This window comes from Alnus glutinosa, chromosome 9 (assembly GCF_958979055.1).
Source record: "Alnus glutinosa chromosome 9, dhAlnGlut1.1, whole genome shotgun sequence".
Lineage (NCBI taxonomy): Eukaryota > Viridiplantae > Streptophyta > Magnoliopsida > Fagales > Betulaceae > Alnus > Alnus glutinosa.
Genome location: NC_084894.1, coordinates 20261135 through 20283111, shown reverse-complemented (window position 1 = coordinate 20283111; position 21977 = coordinate 20261135). Strand labels below are relative to the sequence as shown.

General features: G+C 35.4%; 2 protein-coding genes across 3 annotated transcripts; both read right to left on the bottom strand.

The window, feature by feature from the left end:
• Window positions 1-5494: 5494 nt before the first annotated feature.
• LOC133876656 (uncharacterized) lies at window positions 5495-13603 on the bottom strand. 2 transcript variants are annotated; one of them, XM_062314908.1, is made up of 11 exons: window positions 13283-13603; window positions 12441-12647; window positions 12069-12337; window positions 11818-11902; window positions 11548-11712; window positions 11235-11377; window positions 10812-11081; window positions 7497-10705; window positions 7297-7405; window positions 6483-6563; window positions 5495-5826 (listed from the first exon to the last, which is right to left on the bottom strand). In XM_062314908.1, exons 1-11 carry the CDS (start codon window positions 13479-13481, stop codon window positions 5746-5748), a joined length of 4818 nt encoding a protein of 1605 aa, XP_062170892.1. In that variant the 5' UTR covers window positions 13482-13603; the 3' UTR covers window positions 5495-5745. The 2 variants fall into 2 exon arrangements, with proteins under 2 accessions (XP_062170892.1, XP_062170893.1); XM_062314909.1 differs by having other exon boundaries at window positions 12441-12590.
• Window positions 13604-17440: 3837 nt separating this feature from the next.
• On the bottom strand, window positions 17441-21066 carry LOC133877093 (uncharacterized). The gene is made up of 6 exons (XM_062315329.1): window positions 20762-21066; window positions 19755-20006; window positions 19128-19271; window positions 18344-19033; window positions 18010-18257; window positions 17441-17789 (listed from the first exon to the last, which is right to left on the bottom strand). The coding sequence occupies exons 1-5, from the start codon at window positions 20867-20869 to the stop codon at window positions 18012-18014; spliced, it is 1440 nt and encodes a 479-aa protein (XP_062171313.1). The 5' UTR covers window positions 20870-21066; the 3' UTR covers window positions 17441-17789; window positions 18010-18011.
• Between the last annotated feature and the right edge of the window lie 911 nt (window positions 21067-21977).

Genomic DNA, 21977 nt, shown 5'->3' with positions numbered 1-21977 from the left:
CTTGGCCAAAAACAATCAGACATTGATATTATTACGGGAGGGACCTATCATCATAGCCCCAAGGGATCCGAGGGTTAGGGTTTGAGGTAGAAGAGTAATACTGTGCACCAGTCCTGTACAATCAATCACATTGATGGGTTTTACAAACCACATATTAGACAAGGTTCCTCTCCATTTCACTTCATTTAAAATGAAAATGAGTCATTTATCGTAAAAGTAAGGGTGTAGCATTAAAATATGAAAAAATAATTATATTCTCACTTTTACAATAAATGAAGAGAATTCTCTCCATTTGAAATGGAGAGGATCCAAATTCACATACATGAATCCCATCAATGCGAGTGATCGTGCAAAAAGTATGCATAAATCATTTTACTTATAATTAAGTTGTCATATCGGAGGAAATAACCCATATACATGGATTTCACCAATGCGAGTGATTATGCAACAGTTGTGCAAAGATCATTTCACTTGGAGTTAAACTGTCATATCAGAGGAAAAGAAGTTTGTGCCTTGGTGGGTTTTACTCGAAGGAAGTAATTCACACACAACTATCTCACAACCAAGGCAACCAAGATACATTGAGTGAGATTCATGCATGTGAGTCTCACCCAATATATCTTGGAGTTGTGGAATAGTTGTGTAAGAATTGTAATTTTATCATTTCTCTTTACAAAGTGATAGAAAATAGCCATTCAAATAAGGGGATTCCAAAACAGAAGCTGGGTTTAATCTGAGAAATATCTGGATCGAGTTAACTAGGCAATGTTTAATGAGAAATGCTAGACATCTCAACACTTTTTTTTTTTTTGAGAATTTAGTTCTAACCTGATGTGTCACAATCTTATGAAATTGTGGTATACTTTCCAAAATAATAGATCCCATGGGATTGTGACACATTAAGTTGGAATTAAATTTTTTTTTTTTTTAAAAAAAATGTTTGAATGTCTAACATTCCTCATGTTTAAATAGGTGGCTAGGTGGAAACTCCCACGAAGAAAAACTATTTTTTTTTTCTCCTTTTTTGTTTGATGATTTAAATCCAACCAATATTCAGATGTGTTATACAGAGAAGGGTGTCTTGTCCATCGAATTATACATTTGTTTCTTCATCCTTAATTGTTTTTTATTTGTCAATGACATTACCAAGCTATAGAGCAAGGAATTCAGTACAATTTTTCTCTTTTGACCATGGTAATTAAGGATATATATATATACAAAGGGACCGCACAATAATATTACTGGCACGCTTCTTCATTCTACTGAGGAGAAAAAACCAATACATCTAAAAGGTAACAAAGAGAGTCTGTCCTGTAGACTGTAGTAGGTTAAAGGCTTAAAGCCCCTCCCCATTAGATCCTTTTCCTTGGCATCGGATCTACGAATTAAGCACTACAAAAGCAAAACCTCAGACTCTCAATTTATGCTTCGATTAATTAAAATGAGAACTTTTTTAATTAATACTATAAACTATATTTTTAATTCATTACAGTTAAATACACTAAAACTATATTTGAATTATATTCACAAACAATTCCCTTAGGTAGGAATAAGATTTTATCAATAAAATAAATTTAAAAAATAAATCAATAAAACCTCATTTTTCATATATAGGATTAAAATTCACTATAATCCTATTACAAATCCTACTTAAGACTAACAATATCACAAGAAATATTAAATGGTTAGTCATATTATCAATTAAAAATGAAATGTTAAAAAACTTGAATATAAAATTTGGGTTTATAATTTTGCATCTAAAAAGAGCGAGAGAAATAATTTTTATTTTTAAATATAATACTAATAATAAAAAAAATCAACAGTACTTAATTAATTTTCAGTAATAATTGAGTCCGTCTATTCATGAGACGGGGGATCAGACCCTCAAAAATAATAAAAGTAGAAGACTGTAAAATTTCAAATTCCTCAAATCGAGATCTCCCTCTTCGGTGATAATTATTAATTTGGCCGTTTGAAAGAGTTTTGTTTGTGAATTTTCTGTTTAATAGTAATAAGTAATAAATATAAAAGTAAGTTTTTTTTTTTTTTTTGTTATTATTATTATTATTATTATTTTTCTCTCTCCAGAGGATTTCCATAGGTGTGGTAGGGATTTTCAGGGAAAATGGGAAATAGAGGGTGCTGTCCTTAGTTGTAGACTCGTAGGTGTTCCTGGGTGGGACTTCAGGGGAAGGATTAAGGAAGGAAAAAGGAATGATTAGGAGGAGTGGGTCCTGCATGGGAGAAAGTACGGAAAGTACTTTTTGTAAGAGTCGATATGAAAGGCCAAGGCCCAAGGGTGTCATAAAAGGTGCATGGGAATGTTAAATGAAAGAAAGGAAAAAGGAGAAGGTAGATCTGCTCTGTGTCTTTCTTATGCCGAGAGAATGGGCAACAAAGGGGTTACGATTATTGGCTTAAATTCTTAATAGGAAATGTTAAGTTGGTTGGTAAAATTTAATTACCGTTCAAGGTAGTGAGTGGTTATTTAATAATTTTACAATCACATCACTGACTATTTTTATTAGGTTGGGCCTTTTGGGCTGGCTTAAAATGTTTTTTTTTGCCTTTATTTATTTTTTTAAAAAAATAAAAATAAAAATTTCAGAATTTCTATTGGTCCAATAAGTTGCACTTATCCGAAATTATTTTCTTAAACGATATATATATATATATATAGCGGTTATTAGTTGCACAATTTTAAGTGATTAACGATTTTTTTCAACCGCTTACAAAAGCGATTAGCACGCTTTTTCAACCAAAGCCATGAGTGTGCCTGCGTAGGACTTAGAGCACTAGCAACAGATTTTCAACCATTTTTCTTATATTTAGGGAATAAAATTACTTTTTACTTTCCTATAAAAAAATACCCCACAATAGATATCCTTACTTTTCCCTATATCAATTAAATATTATTTTTTTACTCTTTTTTTATTCTTTTTCTCTCTTTCCTACTTTTTGTCTCTTTCCTATATCAATTAATTATACTTCTTTTATATTAAAATAATACATAGGGAATGAATAGTAGACATGTATACATAGGAAATTACTATTTATTTCCAACCCCTCCATCTAAATATAGGACATCTGCTGTGGGAGGTTTTTTTATGTTTTTCATGAAATTTTTCATAAATATAGAGAAGGAAACCAATATAGGATAACTGCTACTAGTGCTCTTAGAACGCTCATTCGATTATTGCTCATTCCATTATTGCATATTTTTATGTAAAATGGTTAATAAAAATTCATTTTTTTATAATTTATTATGCATATTTTTATGCAAAATGATTAATAAAAACTCTTTTTTTTTTTTCTTTTTTTCTAATTTAGTTATTTACTTTTCAGCGTCTCGATCCAAATGTTTATCTAATTTTATTTTTTTTTTTATCTATTTACTAAAATAATCGTTTTTAGTTTATTTATTTTAGTTAAAAACCCACCTCCAGCCAAAAAAAAAAAAAAAAAAAAACATGGCAACATAACTGTCCACCATCACCAACCCAACATACCAAAAATCCCCCAATCATCAATCATCACGGCAAACCAAACCACTTATTTTATTATTATTATTATTTTAACAAAATTAAATAAAAGAATCAAATAATATTAATGATATTCTTAAATAAAAATTATTTTTCAACTTTAAACGTTTTTGAAAATAATCCAGAGAATAATAATAATAATATTCAATTACGTTGTGGGTAGAAATTTTTTGGGCCTTATGATAGCATTGAACAGTAAAAATTCCAATAAGAATTTAAAGGAAAATCAATAAATTTTAAACTTAATTGCCAATTAGATTATTTACAAGATTGCTTTAAACATTCGATAATAAGAAAATATAATTTGAAAAAGTGCACATAACCTATCAAACTACTACTCAATTGTTAGTGTTCTCAGTAAATTACAAATTCTGTCAATATCCCCAATGACCAACCAAATGACAAAATGATCATAATTTTTTCTTTCAATAAGATAAAAATGTCATTATAAACTCCAAAAAAAAAAAAAAAAACCAAAAATGGAAAAAGAGAATGAAAAAAAGAAACATATAATTTAAAAAGAAAAAAAAAACTGAAGACAATTAAAAATATAATTTTTTAAATAAATAAAACGAAAAAAAAATTTGAAAACCGATTTTTAATTTGTTTTTTCCTTTTTAATTATTTTTTATTTTTGTTTTTGTTTTTTGTTTGTCATTTATTTTGTTTATAGTTTTTTAATTTCTTTTTTTGTTTTTGTTTTATTTTTTAATAGTTAGTCTTAGGTGGGATTTTATCAATAAAATAAATTTAAAAAATAAAACAATAACACCTTATTTGTTTTTCGAATTCACTTTAATCTTTATAATAGGATTATCTAATATTTTCAACATGCACAGTAATAGATAAATTAGTTCTTAATGCAAGTGATTGATTGTGTTTTTGTTAACTAACCTTTTCTTGACATTGAATAGCTATGAAATGATTTTAATGCCTTAAATAGTGAGTTATTAGAAAATAAAAGAAATGACACAGATTTGAATAAGATAATGAAATCACTTTAATCTAAAATAATGAAATTGTAGAAGAAGGGAATAATTTAAATTTGAAAACTTAAAAAGCAATGAGTTAATAATTGAATAAACTACCAAACTATCAATTATATTAATGCTCTCTTAAATTATAAAAAAATGTCAATGTCCCCAATAACCAAAATACCATTCATAATTTCTTTTTAAAAAAAATTGTAACTACAAGAAAGATTAAATGGATTAGTCATATATAATCAATTGAAAATGAAATGTTAGAAAAACTTGAATATAAAAACTTAATTTGTAATTTTGAATCTCAAAAAACGAGAAAAATAATTTTTAAATAATAATAATAAAATCAATATTATTTAATTAATATATTTAAAAATAAAGAAAATGCATCACTTAAACTTGTTATCTTAGCCTAAAATGTATCAAGACGGCCTAGCAAAGAACAATAGTTTTCAACAATGTCGCATACTCACAAAGCTATGATAGTCCCACCACATGCGTCGAGATAAAAGCAACTTGCTTTTCCTTTCATGTTCCCTCCCACGTGTACTGCCAACGACATAATTCGAGCGAAATCTAAGTTACTAATGTCTTTTTGAATTTTACAATTTTAAAATGTGCGAATTAAAAATAATGATTTTAAAACACGGTTTTTAAAAACAAAGTTCAATCTTTAAGTAAAATTGTAATCATTAAAACGCATCCGTTTCTTAATAGCCACTTTCTTGCCGGCCATTTGAAAACACATATTTCTCTAAGTTTCCAAGTTGCACTTCAAACAAAGTGATCACTTTTTCTTTGAGTTTTTGGAAAGGTAATCTTGAAACTAGAACTTGGAAAGTGACCCTCATGAAATGTTGGAAACTGCCTTTAACTCCGCTTTTTATACCCTATTGTTCCGCTGCAAAGCCACCGCGACACGCACATAAAAAAGAAAGAAAAAAGTCATATTAATCTAATTGGCAGCCATTTACCGAATGTCAATTATATGTAAAATTCTGTAGATTAATCATCAAAACAATGAACTACAGATCAATCGTGCTGAATTTACATTCAATTAGTCGTTGTACAAGAAATAAAAAAGAGGACAAAAGAATTTCTTCGACTCATTTTTTCAAAGCAAGCCATTAACCGTACGTGGCAGTTATTTTTGCCCAAAATTAATATTGCGCGATTCTAAATCAGTCAAGTCGTGTTAGTGAACCATCGTAGCCCTCGAATTATTGGGAACTAGAAGATGGGACATTGGTGTATTTAGTACAGTCAAATGGTCCGATCCCTTGGTTATTTTTCTTTTTCACCTGAAAAACACCAATAAGAATGATATATGTCAGTAAAATTAATTCCAGTTATTAAATAAAATTGTCCTCGTTGTAAATTAATACAAAAAATGCAAAGTAGAATGCTTGCTTGACCTTAACATAGTATGCAATAATTGAGGCGCATAGATCAAGTCAAAGTTGTTTCAAAAGTAAATAAACTTGCTTTTCATAGTAATACGACACAAAAAATGAATGGAAAAATGCTCAAGAGTAAGGAAGAGTTGTAGCTCTAATCACAGAAGTACGAATACCATATCCATATAACAGTAATATGGAATATTTTCCTGTGATTGTTGAAGGCAATGGCTTCTCCAATCACTGGATGCCTCACAAACATGACTAATGTGGAACTCACAGGTTTGGACTCCATTGCAACATAATATATAGGGTGATTCAGCTAGTTAATTACTGAACACCGGCGAGAAATGCAACTGTTGGACTTAAACCTACTTGCATAATTACAACTCAATTAAATATTCTAAATTAAGTTTTCCTTGGGGTACTTTGAAGATAATTAATCTCGATCTGTTATCAAAATATTTCTTTGATTTTTTCATCTAAAACACAATGTATTCAAATATTAGGTAATGACTGAATCCATGTGACACAAAAACAGCTAGGAAGTTGGACCATACCGGGGACCAAGGACCAGGTTCATGTGGAGACTTGTCAGGAGGTGAATTTTGTACAGCACCACTTTTCAATGTTAGAATTTCCTGCAGAGAACTCTGTATGAGACGACCAATACTGAACTTAAACAACTATTAATGATTTCCCATGAATAAGATCACAAGCAATGAATAATATGAATTTTCAGACGATGGAAATTCTTCAACTGCATACATAGCTCAAAAAGCATAAAGATTTTAAACAAGGTAGCTTCACTATTACTACTCAATGACGGGAACTATTATCTGAGAGAATTCGTAATTTGGCCCATCAGCTGTTTTATGTCAGAGCAACAGCCAAATTACATAATATGGTCAGGTTTCAGTTTTCCCTTCACAACCTGGTAATAAAATGATCAAGCTCAAATATTGCTATTTTTAATATTCTAACTTTCTTTTTGATAGAATGCTTCCACTTTGATATCTTCTCGTTTCAACAAATTTACACTGAAAGAAAATTGAACACATGAGATTTTTATTTCAATATCAAGTATCAAACAACAATAAGAAAATAATAATGGTCTAATTTAATTCGGCAAACTTTGCTCTTTTTTGATCCAATTTTCAAAGCAACACGAAAATAGTGGAATGAATTTGCCTGTGTACATTCAACTTCAGTTGAGTGCTATTCGTCAGTTTTAAGATAACGCACATATGAGATTGCACCCAAACTAAGGTAAAAAAACAACTGAAAACAAGGCATTCGAAATTAAAGATTCATAAATAAATGTAGTTGGTTATCTGTGCGTGTGTACGTGTGCGTGGAAGAGAATTTGTATACCTCTCCAGCAGCTTCGAATGCAGCCAACCATTCATCAGAGAACGGAACAGCATGAGTTGGAGGTTTTACCACAAGAGCTTCTTCCTTCTCATCATCCTTAGGTTTCCTCCTGCCATTAAAAACCGTCACGTTAAAGCTTCTCGCTGAGTTTTGAATGAGGATATTAAAGAATCAAATTAATTTAACTATATGAGACTTACAGCTGTACTGTTGCATCCTTATCTTCTGTGGCGTATGTGACCTGGTCCAAGTCTTGCTGCATCTCACAGATCTGAGAGATACTAGTTTCAGCTTCCCCTGCCAAACTTCCATTCTTCAATACATTGCCACTTTCTGATGCCTGAACACTTATGACAGATAACCCTGATTCTTCTTTCAAAGAACAAAAGGCCTTAGAGTTGCAAATGGCCGCCGCCCCTGAAATTTGATCTGTGCTCAATTTTGCAGTTTCCAAAGAAGATGCTTCACCGCTTAGGCCATTGTCATGCCAGAACTTTGCATCACTATAATGCTCAGGATGCTCAACCGGCTCAATGTTAATAGAACATGTCACTGCATCGTCTATGTGTAAGCACTCAGCCTCCTGATCTGCATCCAGACCATTGTCTTGCGAAGCAGGGGTTACATGAGAAAAAAGCTTGACACTTTTTGATTCACTTCCATAAACCTCAGATTGTTCTAAAACACTGAAATCATTTTCCTTCTTGAGTTCCCCGGGAGTGGTGTTTGCAAGCAACAAGTCATCATTTAAATACAATTGATGATTATTATGCTGGGAAACTCGCTCTACTACAAGGATAGAATTTGGAAGCTCAGGATGTCCAGATTGGCCATTTACATCATCAACCACCATTTGACACTCATTATTTACTCCTAAAATACTCGCACTACTGCTGCAACAGTCAAATAATATGCTGCCATCTGGGGACTGCACTACATGTGATTCCTTAAACATGTCATTAACTCCAACTTCTTTAGTTGCTTGATCCACGTCTTTATGTTCAGATAGACCACGGGGACTTTCCAATCCACTTCCGCCAGAACGTTTGACTTTTGAATTATCTGCCATAGTTCTGCCATTGAGTTTCACGGAGCCTCCAAAAGACGGACTCTTCACAAACAAAAGGCTATGATATGTCACCGGACTCTTATTCTCCTCATAAGATATTGTACCAGCTTCACAAGGGAAAGGCAAAATCAGTTTTGCTCGTTCCACAGAGTGTTCGTTGGTGCTGTGCTTGCCACTCAACACATCAATGTGCAGTATTGAAGTGTCCTGATAACTGCCACCACTGTCATCTCCAGTCTGAAACTCAGAGATGGAATGGGGATTTTTAGTTGACAAAGTGCATTTTTTCTCTTCCATATCTTCTCGTTGAATTGCATCATCTATCCCAGAACCACCCTCAACTTGCACTGCAGGGCTTAAATGGCACGCCAGGTGAGGATTTTCCAATTCATGCGTGCTAAAATCTCCACTTTTTGGACAACCATTCACAGGTATATGATTTTCACCCATCATATCCAATTCCATTGAGCTAACTTGACCGTGGAGCTCCATGTCATGTCTAAACTGTGTATCAATAGAAGAATTATAATTTTCAACCACTGGCTTGCTGTCCACACAAATTAATGGAGCATCCTCCACATATTGGCACTCCACTATCCTAGCCATGTCATGTCCACAAGCTTGTATTGCAGCTGGTATCAGACAAAGAGTACTTGAACTTTCTGATTTACTTTCACAAGCACCACTTGCTTCCAGTATAACAGACTCAATACTCTGACGGAGCTCCGGTTCTTCTCCACATCTTTTATTTACTTCATCAACAATCACTAACAGTTGATTATCCACTGTTGAAGTGCTCAGGCTACTTTTGTCGGTAGCATCTGACATATCACCATCTAAAGACTCCACTTGCACATCTCCCACAGGTGATTTCCTACTGGTTTTATCATCTTTACTACCATCATTGTTTGCCTGCTCCACATACATATAGAGAGACTGACCATGAGATCTTTCCAATTCAATACAATCTTGGACTTTTGGGCTGACATCTGCTATACAACTGAATTTCTGGGACTCTTCGGGAGCTCCACTATCCTCCATGAGACAAGAATCATTTGCCCATAACCTCTGACTCTCACTAGAAATTTTATCATCTTTACAGGTGAAAGGCTTCATCAACTCAGCTTGTTCCCCAGATTGTTCCTTGACCTTATGTGCACTGCTTAGCCAATCACCACTGCCAGCTCCGGAGTTTGACCCTGAAAAGGCACCACCGTTCTTAAGTGCCAAATTATATGGTTGGTCTTCTACAGCTTGGTGAACAATCAAGTCATTTGTCCCAGAAACACCTTTATCTAGTACTGCAGGACTAAGACAAGAAATTGAAGGGTGATTTTCCAATTCAGTCCCACTTAAATCTATATTTCTCAGGCAAACATCAGCGACCTCCTTGTTGTCATCAGATTTGTCCAATTGTCCACAGGGTGCTCCCTGTAAGAGGAATTTGTCATCAATTTTCTGCAATTCTATGTCCTCACTATGAGAAATCATTTCAGCTTTATATGGTTCTGCGCGTTCCAGAACTTGCTGGTCAACATCATCAATAATGCTATGAAGCTGTTGCTGATTTTTTATTGCTTGACATGGCACCTTTGCTTTTAAACTACTCCATGTACTGTAACTGGTAGCTCCAGAGTTTGACCCTGAAAAAGCACCACCGTTCTTAATTGCCAAATTATATGGTTGGTCTTCTACAGCTTGGTGATCAATCAAGTCATTTGTCCCAGAAACACCTTTATCTAGTACTGCAGGACTAAGACAAGAAATTAAAGGGTGATTTTCCAATTCAGTCCCACTTAAATCTCTATTTCTCAGGCAAACATCAGCGACCTTCTTGTTGTCATCAGATTTGTCCAACTGCCCACAGGGTGCTCCCTGTAAGAGGAATTTGTCATCAATTTTCTGCAATTCTATGTCCTCACTATGAGAAATCATTCCAGCTTTATATGGTTCTGCACGTTCCAGAACTTGCTGGTAAACATCATCAATAATGCTATGAAGCTGTTGCTGACTTTTTATTGCTTGGCATGGCACCTTCGCTTCCACCTTCTGCCTATTATTCATTTTCAAGACAGATTTCATCTTTTCATCTTGCCTATTATGTGAAGCAGGGTTAACAGTAGATGGAACTGAGCATTCCAAGCTTGAGCATAAGACCTCCATATTTCCAATTGTTCTCACATCATTGACCACATTGGGAATTTTCCCAGGGTGAGTTGGGGGCCTCAGAGCATGAATGTGGTTTATGGCGCCAGGTTTTCTAAAATTAGGAATATTAGACTCAAACTTGTCTGGTTGAGAACTTTTCTGTAATGGGCAACGCAAAGAAGAAGCTTTTGGCTGCAAACATAAAGAATAATCAACAGGATAACTTAAATAGAATACTTCAAAACCATTTGCCCTACATGCATTCAATTTACCAATTACAGTAATCCTAGTGACATACCTGGCCAAAAAAACCCAGCGATGGTGATGGCATCCGTAAACCTGAGGGTTTTGCTGTTTGCAGTTGTGCGTGAAGCATGTTTCCACCAGCATAGCAAGCATTTTGAGGGAGAGAAACTGCAATTTTATTGCCTCCACAATCATGACTGTTTGGCTTGTGACTAGTGGAAGGACCTAATGGATCTGGCATGACCTCTAAGCCTTTAGTCGCTGCGGTAACCGGAGGACACTGAAAATTAGTTGACCGATGTTTTTCCGATGCTGAACTGACCTGTACTTATTTAAATAAAGAAAATGGGGAGCATATGCTTCCCAGTTAATAAGAAAATGCTGATGGAGCATAAGAAATTATTAGCCTAGTCCCACAAGTTTCTACCATGTTGAATAACAAATGCCACTACTTCTAGGAGCTTCAGGTTCTCACCACATTTCTCCTAGCTTGTCTAATAGAAGTTCCGACAGTTAAAGACTTGTTAGCAGGGCCAGCTTTAGAATTGTTTTGAGCACTTCTGTTATTGCCCGAGGAGGCCTTTGATTCAATCTTCCTCTGAACATTAACTGCTACACCTGTGAAGGAAAAAACAAGATACAGTAATTGAACATTAGAAATTTATTTATTATGATAAATGCTTTGAACAAAACAAATTTATCTGAAGAGGATGAGAAACTTAATAGTACAATCATTCCATAAACATACAAGTTCAAACTCCATCAGGAGAAAAAGAGTCCAAAACTACCTGGTTGAGCAATCTGATTACGCTTTGAGTTGCTTGCACTTAGTGAAGTACCCTTTGTAGTCCTAGAAAGCACAGAGGAATCTGGCTTTGGAACAGGTATTTTAGAAACCTTAGGTGCTTTAGTTGCTGCTTTATTTGTGCTCAGATTAGCAGGCCTTTTCAGAGTTCAAAGAAGTTAAGGCCAATTCTACTACAAAGCAAAATAGGTAAAGGACAGATTTACTCAATTAAAACACTGAAAACCATCGAATTTCCATTAGCAAGGATATGAAGAGGAAACCGCCGGTCGTGGGCATCCACTTCGTTTAGACCCACTTCTATTAATCTCGTGGGATAAAAGCACCTTTGTCTTGGCCTGAGATCACATATTCAACACAACTGCAATAAGTTACTTTCCCCTAAGTTCCTCCACCCAATAAGAATATGTCAAAACAGCAAACATTCAACAGCTTAAGCTATTAATCAACATGCCCATAAAAAGACAAAAAGAATACTTATGTTCAAACTTGAGAAAAACTAACCTGAGATGCTGGGGACACATTATCTCTAGCAGCTGAACCATGCTTTGGCAACAAGCAACAACCTCTCTTTCTATCTTCGTTCAGAGAACTTGTCGACAATTCCTTGAACAAATTTTCTTCAAGTGCTTGCAAATCTGCGGAATCACGTGTACAATCCAATTCACCAGACAATGATTCTCTCCCTTCTTCAGGGATACCAGGCAACATTTCCTCACCAACCTTACTAAAACCTCCACTAATCATAGATAGCTCTAAGGGATCCAAAACACCTGGACATATAGCATTGAATACGTTCATCTACAAGAATCCGAGCTCCAACTTTTCAAAGAATAAAATAAAATCAAAAAATCTAGTCAGAGAAATTAGAAACACCTTTTTCGGTAAAAAAGGCTCGGTCCCATGCCAAACTTTTCCGCAAATTGTATCCTCCACCCTTTTTCCTCCTCTTCATTTGCTGCGGCTCCATACAGAGTTTCGGAACTTCTGATTTGTTTGCATTAATGTTCTCTTTGTTAATACTATCTGTTACCAATGAAGAGCATGGTTTTTCAGCATTCTCACCGCCTACCTTACCCTCCACTGTAAAACAAGCCACTACTAATTATACCATCACATGGATCAGTAGAATCTTAATCACTCTGTTACAACAAAATAATTTCCTTCACTCGAGTAGTAATAACCTAAAAGTTTATTTACTCTTAGATTAGAAACTAAAAATTTAAGAGCAACCTTGGTTAACTAAAAATTTAAGAGCAAACTTCGGTTAAAGTTGACTAGATTTTCTCAATATGAAGAAGGCCAAATTATTTGAACAGATTTTAAGCTCACAAATTTAAACAAACTTGCTCATACGAAAGGAGTAAATGCCAAAGCCATAACAACGTAACCATATAAAATTCAACCAACAACTGCGGAGCACAATTGGAAGTGAAAATAAGAAATTGAAAAAACCGCATTCTACGTAAAACCACTCGAATCTTCTAAATCTTTCTGAAGAAGAAGAAAACAAAGTTCTAAATGGTAAACAACCAAATGTAGATATCAAAGCTTTATTAAAAGAGCAAAACCTGAGCGAAATTATCAACAGAATTAGAAATATTCAAATCGAACAGAAATAATACCCTAGATAGAAAAATACTATGAAGCAGAAAATTCAGAGAAAACGAAAAATCAATCATTTGAAGCAAACTTGAAGAAAGAGTGAAAAACCTAACCAATTGGAGGGCCAAGAGAAGGAGGATGAACGGAACGCTTAGATCCGTGGATTTGGAGAGGCGAGCACAAGAAATAGTTGTTGTTGTTATTGTTGCTGCTGCTGCTGCTGCTGCTAAGCATCGAAGCGTCGTCGTTTGGAATTAGCAGCAGAGAATCATCTTCGCCCGAGATCTCCAGGAGCGAGAGATCCGGATCCATCACTGAAACTCTCTCAAAGTGTTTTCTAGAAGAATCCAATGGTGGGGTTCCAGTGGAAAATGAGGATTTAAGAAGGAAGTTTAAACGGTTGCTTTGGACCTTGTTTTGATTTTCGCTTTTGCTTTTTGTGCGTAATGTTTGTGTGTGTGTAAATATTTGAAGTGATTGGCAAGCGGGATGTTGGGTGGATGAAGACAGTGACCACGTCATCGGATTTGGGCTGCGAATGTGTAATTACAATAGTAGCCATGTGATAGTTACGTATTTACGAACGCAGCCTCAAGGTAAAGCTTCTGATGTATGAATGGGCCGACGACACACACGGTCCTGGCCCAGACAGTTCAGGAGTTTGGGAGTGTGCTTGGGTGATTGAGGCTGGTCTTCCTCTTCGGTTAATTTATTATCGCCATTAATGCCGTTTTAGAGCTTTGAAATAAAGGTCAATGAGATGAAATGAAAATTTCAAAGGTCAAGATGGCAGTAAAAAATAAAGGAATAAAATTAAAAAAAGAAATTAAAATTAAAATATTTTAATGATATAGGGAAGGGTAAGGAAAACTATTGTGAAATTAATGGAACGTATAAAATCTCGACGATTGGATTTGAAATTGTTGTGACATGGCTTTTGCATAAAGTAATAATTTGGGTTTACGATTTTAAAAAGTGTGATTTAAAAATAGTAATTTTAAAATGCGCGATTTGAAAACATGATTTTTAAAAACGCAATTAAATATTTAACAAAATCGCAGTTTATTCTTTAAAATTATGTGTTTTCAAAAAAAATCTTATTACCTTTTGCATTTTTTTAAATTGCAATTTTATAAAAAATGCAATCCTAAACGATTCATGTTTTGTGATTTTGTTTAAAATCACACATTTTATCTACGAAATTGCAATATCAAACGCACCCTAAATCTTGAGCAAAATCTAAAGCATAATTGACAATTTTAAATTGAATAACAGCTTAGTGGTATTTCAAACCCATTTTGAGGAAATTAGGCCGTCAGCGATAGAAAAATCCCTTCACATTACTCTTCAAATAAAGTAATATTCTCAAATGAAAAATGTATCATTTACGCAACAATCATTCTATACTAACATAGCATGGGGTATTCCCCCCTTTGCTGGTTCCGGAAGTGGTACCTCCGGTGACTCTGGTTGCCCCAGCGATTCCGGCGAGTCCTCCGGTGACTATTGCTGGGTCTGATTCTTCCGATGGTCCTGGGTTTGCTGCTGATCCACTGCCTAGCAGTTCTAGGTCCGCTCCTCCTGGTTCTGTCCCCTTGCTGGTTGGGTCTAGGTTGGATCCTTCCTTCTCCTTGTCCTCTCAAGCTCCTGCGGCACCAGTAGAAAAGAAGAAGTCTGCGCAAACACTTGTGGTTCCAGTAGAAGAGAAAAAGTTTTTTGAAGGTTTGGAGGCTCCTAGTCGGGTACCAGAGTCTGGTGTTGCCCCTCCGTTATCCGCTGGAGCGACTGAATTGGGCAAGAAGATCTCTTCGGCTGAGAAGTTGACGCTGGAGAGGGAGCTCCCTTTGAAGAAGGTTTTAGAGCCTCCAGAGGTGAATGATCCGCCTTTTGTTTGTGACCAGAATTGGGAGAATGAGGCTTGGAAGAAGGAAGCAGAGCTTTGGGGGAGAATCTCTGAGATGTATCCGGGGGTGACTAAGGAACAGAGACAGAGGCTCATTGAAATCTGGGGCAAGATGATAGAGCGCAAGAAACACGAAAGTAAGAGGGAGCTTCGGAATCTACAAAGTTCCGTTAATTACAAAGACATTAAAGCTTCTTCGAGGTGTAGGAAAGACAAGGCCATTAGGTCGTAGGGTTGTATACCTTGGGGGTTCTTGTGGGTTGTTCGCTATGCTTTTTCAGTTTTTAGGTTTTTCTTGGTTTTTTTTGGGTGCGTTGCTTGGGTTCTTTTGTAGGTTGTCTTTTGGGTGTTATTTCAGTTTCTAGGTTTTGTCTTGGGGTCTATTTGTTGGGTTTTTGTTTGGGTTTTTTCGGGTCAGCTTTGGCTCTCTTGTGTATACTTCCTTTGTACGTAGGGGTGCCTTACGCTTTATTTTCTATAAAATTTTACTTACTTATAAAAAAAAAATAACCCTTAGATAAATTATTATTTTCCAAAAAAAAAAAAGAAAAGAAAAGAAAAGAAAAAAGGCAAGTTCGCTCATTCCACATTAGCATGAGTAATCACATATTTATCATTCAGCTCACATAGTCTAATATGACGTGGTTTAAGTGATTTTTTATGTCGGCTACTTTATATATATATATACCCTCTGAGCAATTACTATATTTCATTTACACCTTCATACTTTAAAAAATGACATCGGGGCCCATGAACAACCACTGCGTGTCAAATTAGATGCTTTTATGTTTTCTTTCCAAAATACCTTTGAAGTTATTAAAAAATTACCATTTGAAAAAAGAAATATTAAAAAATAAACAAAAAAGGGAAAAATTGAAAATACCAAAAAAATAAATAAAAAGGGTGTCCATTTTAATATTAGCCCCCTTAAATATTTTGCAAGTGTCAAATTAGACACTTTTACATTTTTCTTCACAAAATATCCTTAAAGTTATTAAAAAAATTTACCATTTGAAAAAAAAAATTAAACAAAAATAGGGAAAAACTAAAAATACAAAAAAAAAAAAAGGGTGTCCCCTCTTTTAATATTAGCTCCCTTAAATTTTTTGCAAATGATTATTTTTAACTACTTTTATTTTATTTTTTAATAACTTCAAGGGTATTTTGGAGAGAACATAAAAGTATCTAATTTGACACGCAACGGTAGTTTAGGGAGTCCCGATGTCATTTTTTAAAGTTTGAAGGCATAAAAATATGGTAATTTTTTTTCAAAAAAACAAAATAAAAACTACTTAAAATGCACCAAGCGAGCGCCAACATTAACATTACTCAGTCATTATCTTGGCTCTCTTTTTTCTGAGGAGAGAGACTGTCTCGTTTTTTCTTCGTTTAGAGAGATAGTTTTCTGTGAAGTTGGTTTCTCCGGGGGAGGGAGGCCGCACGCCTCCCTCCTCCCGGTGGTGTTCTCTCTCCCTAGTTTCTTTGTGAACTAGGGTGGTTTTTTTGTGTCCCCTGGCTTGTTCCAGTGGGAGTTTTTGTTCCCCCGGTTAGTTTCCGGTGGTGTTGTTGTTCTCCTAGCTGTTGGGGCTATGGAGTTGGTTTATTTGTGTTGTGGTTGTTGTTTCTTCTTTTGTTTTGAACAGATACATTTCGTTTTAAGTCGTCTTCGGGAGTGACTTTCGTTCGTGTTTTTTCCGGCTTTCATTTGAGTTAGATCTACATGGTTTCACCGGAGATCTTACGACACGACCCCCCCTGTGTTGTTCGCCGTCAACCTCTGATCCTGCCGTCTCTTCCTCCGGCTGTGTCGTACCTCCACGCTCGGAACGTGGCTTGCACGCGCCGAAAGGGCTTCCGCATATGGGCCGCGTGCCTCCTTTCTGGCCGGTTGGATTGTGCTTTCGGGATAGTTTGTTGACTGTTTGCAGCTGGGGTGGCTCAACGCTCTGCTGTTTGAGTGGTCCCTCCTCTTGCCGGCTTCGATTTGTTCTGTGTTTCTACTGTATATTCTTGCCTCTTTCACAGTGTACTATTATAATGGGCTAAAAATTGCTTGGGCATTTAGGTTGCTTGGTAGCTAGACCACGCCCTTTCACTTTAGGAGGGTTGTTCTTCATTGTTTTAGAAAGGGTCAATTGTTTTGTTCTTGCATTTTTTAGCTTGTTATTTTAGTAACTGCTTTAAGTTAGGCTTGTTCCTAACTTGGTGATTAGGGTTTCTTCATCTCTTCTCACCACCTTATGCCTTCGGGCTTCTGTTGTATCTTTGGGGCTGCCTTCGGGCTATTGTAATTGAGGCTGTGTTGATGCCTTTGGGCTGTTGTAGATGCCGTCTGGCTTTTATGATATGTAAGATTGGTCCCCGTTCAAAAAAAAAAAACATTACTCTGTCATTATAGTTTGATTGTGGTGTGAAGCATAGCATTACACTTCTCAAATAGACAACTACTAGAATGGCAAATTTGCACTACATGTACAGAGAGTGAAATATCATCGCCATATGCTATTGACGTATAGAATGCAATTGGTGTATGCATATGCATGTTCAGGACATTTTGACCGAAAATTGGGTTACATCAGACGCTGCAGAACTTCTGCTCCTGCTTCATAAATTGGGCATTCAGAAAGTAGAAAACAAATATGTACTCCTTTAAGCTCATCCATCACAGCAAAAGTCAGCTTCTTCACTCCATGGTACTTCTGAGAGCGCTAGATTTCCTGTCACATATAAGTTGGACATCAACAGAAATTAAAGGTCTTACCATTAAACTCTAAGAAGATTATACGTTGGCCAAAAGTAATGATTTGAGCAATGCATCATCTTCATTGCTCAAATACTTACTAAAACCCCACCAAAAAATGACACCAAGACATCCCATATAACAGATTGTAAACGCTTGATGAATATTCTAGGTTTGCTTATTTATAGGTTACAGACCTCTAGCTAATGTTGCAGTCTGTGGAATTTGCTGTAGAACCCTCGCCAGAAGATGTGTTACCGTCTGAGAATCCCAAGGCATAGGACTCTCCATCTTCTTCATCACTCCCAATATCAGCTCTGCTGTATCTCCTTTCAACATAGGCCAATGTTTGTCGCCTCTGCAGGCGCAAGACATGCATGATAACATCAGGGGTAAGAGTTACCCGTCTATGATCTTCTCTGCCTTGTCTATTAGACTCCATAATCTATTCACAGACAGAAGTATCAGACAATTTATGAGCAACACCATAAGGAAATGGAAGAGGACGGCAATAGAGGCTAAAGATAGTACCATTTCTACATTGTCAGGCAGTGGAGGAGCATCACTCGCCATAGGAGCCCAGACCTTTATATTTGTTTCTATCCCACAAGTAGCAAGAATAGGTATATGTGGATGTGGCTCAAGACGATTAACAACATGGCGATCGCCTTTCATTACACGCACTAATTTAGCTGTCTTCTTCTTCCAAATAAATATATGGCCGCAATCAGACCCACTCATGATATATTCATCACTGGTGCCAAAGAAACTCACTCCTTTAACCGTCCGTGAATTTCTATGGCCCATGAAAACCTGTGTCTCTTCAACTTTTGATAATTCTTCAGGTGGAGCAGATGACGGTAAGGGACCCAACCCCATGTTCTTCTGAAACAGATAAATGAGTTCATCGCTGTAAGAGACAAGCAGTTCACTTGTGTTAGAGTAAGCCAATCCCGTGATGTGAACATTGTTGGCTCTGATCAGGCGATGGGGACAAAATGTGTTAACATGTCTATCTAGATGACTTGATGCTTCGAATTGGCATTTTCTCAAGTCATATACACGTGCATATTCGTCAGATCCTCCAACAGCAATGTGATTTGGATTTCTTGGGTCAATTACAATGGTATTCAACATTATGCTCTTCAGAGGCTGCTTACTATTTTCTGTCAATGAGGTGCAACAGAAAAGTTTTCTAGCAGAACTACTTCGCAAATCAAACTGAAAAAAACAAAAACAAAAACAAAAAATAACTCATAAAATAGAAGGGAGGAAAGAGAGCATCAACAAGGAGCATATTATAAATTTAACCCACATGTTGAACAAAACCATCTTCACCACAGCTATATAGTATATGTGGACTTCCTGGCTCCACAGCAAGCTCGTGTACAGGGCCTTGGTGCCCCCCCAACCTTCTTGTATCAACTCGGCCATCCTCCCAGACCTGCCCAAGCCTTACCTGCAAAGGGAACAACAGTTGGAACATAAGCCAAAATCTAGTCATATGGGGGGTAAAGGCAGGATAGCTTAAACCCAGACTGCTAAGAAGGAAACTTCTAAAACTCATTTACTTCGGTGGCAGAAAATAGCAGACAAAACGATTTAGGACGATCACAATGAGATAAAACTTCTGCAGGCAAACAACTTCCACACTGTAAGGCTTAGTTTCTTTAAAATCTTTTCCAAACAACAGCCTATAACATTGGAAGTGCATTTGTACAAAGTGCTTAGAGCACATCAGACTACAAAACAAGAAAATAATGACAACAAAGGTCCAAAGTCAAATTTTTTTTCCAACTAAAAATCAAATTGATAAAGAGGCCAAAACCAGCTACCTCAATTGACTGGCAGAAGCATTGCACCTAAAAACACATAAATGGGAGAAACGATTCGAGCAAAATGCATAACAAAATGGAGGAGAACAATTTAATTACAATTTCACCTTGCCATCACGGGAAGAAGTCACTATTCTCCTATCATCAGTGAATGGCATAATTCTGGTCTGGAATATGTTCTCCAAGTGGCCAGAAGCATACGAGAACCGCTCAGTTTTAGTTTCCCAATTCCAAAATATAACTTGTTTGTCATCAGAACCCGATACAAGGAGGTCGCCAGTGGAGTTGAATTCTAGGTCGTTTACACAACCTCTATGACCATTTAACTTCCCATAAAGATTTAGTTGCTTTACAAGGACCTGCACTGATAAGCAAACTCATGTAAGGCAAATCAACCATCATAATGCTGCATATCAGTCTTTCTACATGGAAGACTATGGCATGAATCTCAATTGACCCAAAAAACAGATGTTAACAGAAAAATAAATAAATAAATTAATTAAATAACATTAGTATATATCCCCATGGAACAAAATTCAATAAAAAATAAAATAAAAAAGTATAAAATTGTATGAAACGCTTGAACACTATTCTGCCATTGAGTAAGACGAGAAAGCAAGGAAAAAGGAAACAGAATTCCAGATTTTAACAACATAAAACTCAAAACAAATTACTTACGATGTTGAAATATTGTTTTCCACATATCCCTCAATAATTAATATAATTATAAAAAGATATGCTAAGTCTTCCCATACTATCACACCCATTTAATCAAGAAATATGGCCTAACTTCCTTTGAAAATGTAACTCTTCCATGATTTCTTGAAATTCAGATACTAAATTTACCAAGTCTTAATATGTACAGCACTTTAGTGAGAATCGAATGCTAATTAAGTTAAGGCATTGAATTGTCATGTACGCCGATTGGTTTTATCCAGCTACTGTTGCAGTGCTCTTCATATAGCCTGATTACAGTAGAATTAAAACGTAGAAAGAAGCATCAAATAGTAAACATCATTGTTTTTTCATTAGAAAATAGAAGCCTCAACAGTAGCATCCTTTTCAATAAGACTACTATGGGGAAATAAAGAAGAAGAGGACCAAGAATTGAAACCTCAGAAGCAGAGAGTCGGCGAGCGAAGCATCTGGGATGAGTGAAACCCATCTCTCTCCTGCAAATATCTGCAAACCCATTTTGAATTACCTTATAACGATTCTCCATTTTTGGCAGAATTGTCAGGCTCGAAAGAGAAAGTACAATCGGTTTTTTCAGAGCTCATGAACTTTTTTGCCCACCAAGAGAGACACAGACAGTACACTCGAAAGATGGTGGATACATGAACAATTGTGGCTTTTGGCTGACGGAAATATTCAAGGTTTAGGAATGAGATTGTTGTTGTATTTGGAACGTCCGTGGAATCCAATTAATTTTATGTTCTTGTCTAATTCCCTTTTCTTTTCTTTTTTTCTTTTTTTTTTTTTAATTCCCGTAAAGTTACAAGTAAAATGAAAGGTGCGATTTAAATCAAATGGCAAAAAATAAATAAATAAATTCGTTTGGTAATATGTTTTTAAAGAATTGATTTAAATACGTAGAAAAATAAATAAAATTCAGTTTTTTTTTTAATTTTTTTTTTATTTATGGAACAAGTTTTTCTCCTAATTAGGTCGGCAGAAAGTCCTCTAATCTAGTATATCAAACTGATATTTGTCCTTAAAGCATATAATTTTTATATGTATTTTTTCTAAAGCATGGGATTCTCGCATACAATTAAAAAAAAAAAAAAAAAAAAAAATGTAAACATAGAGAACTTTGTCCATTAAATCCAATAAATTCTAGGTCATTAAGTTGGATAAAACAAATTATCTTGTGTTCTACCTATTATTCATAAAACTAATTATGATCTTCTAGTCTATCATTATTTTTACAAGATGAGGGTTTTATCTATCGTTTAAAAAAAAAAACTCCTGAAAAAAGTAGCAAATATCGGGAGCTCAATTAGTTATAGAAAGAAATTTGTTGGGTGAAGTGGTTATTCAGATGTTTCAAGCCATCAATTCTATTTAATTGTTTCTCAACAAATAAAAGTAATCGGTAAGGGGGGGGATTAACACTAAGAAGATTTTAGATGCCACATGTAAATGTCCAACATTTAAGATTATTTTAAAAAACAAAACACTTCTTATCACGAGATTAAAGTTGGGACAACAATCATGATTCATCGGCAGAAGTTCTGATGCAATGGAAAAGACTGCAGGAGAAATGCAAATGATGTGTCACCATTCCATCACCTTATGACTTTATTTACTTACTAAAACAACAGATTACA

Excerpts from the sequence above, each read along its gene's own strand:
- LOC133876656 (XM_062314908.1), bottom strand. The coding sequence starts at position 13,481 with ATGGATCCGGATCTCTCGCTCCTGGAGATCTCGGGCGAAGATGATTCT. Across the intron at positions 12,648-13,282 it reads TTCTCTTGGCCCTCCAATTG|TGGAGGGTAAGGTAGGCGGT; the intron begins GTTAGGTTTTTC and ends CTTGTTTTACAG. Across the intron at positions 11,378-11,547 it reads TAATCAGATTGCTCAACCAG|GTGTAGCAGTTAATGTTCAG; the intron begins GTAGTTTTGGAC and ends TTTCCTTCACAG.
- LOC133877093 (XM_062315329.1), bottom strand. The coding sequence starts at position 20,869 with ATGGAGAATCGTTATAAGGTAATTCAAAATGGGTTTGCAGATATTTGC. Across the intron at positions 19,034-19,127 it reads AAGATGGTTTTGTTCAACAT|TTTGATTTGCGAAGTAGTTC; the intron begins GTGGGTTAAATT and ends TGTTTTTTTCAG. Across the intron at positions 18,258-18,343 it reads TGCCTGACAATGTAGAAATG|ATTATGGAGTCTAATAGACA; the intron begins GTACTATCTTTA and ends GTCTGTGAATAG.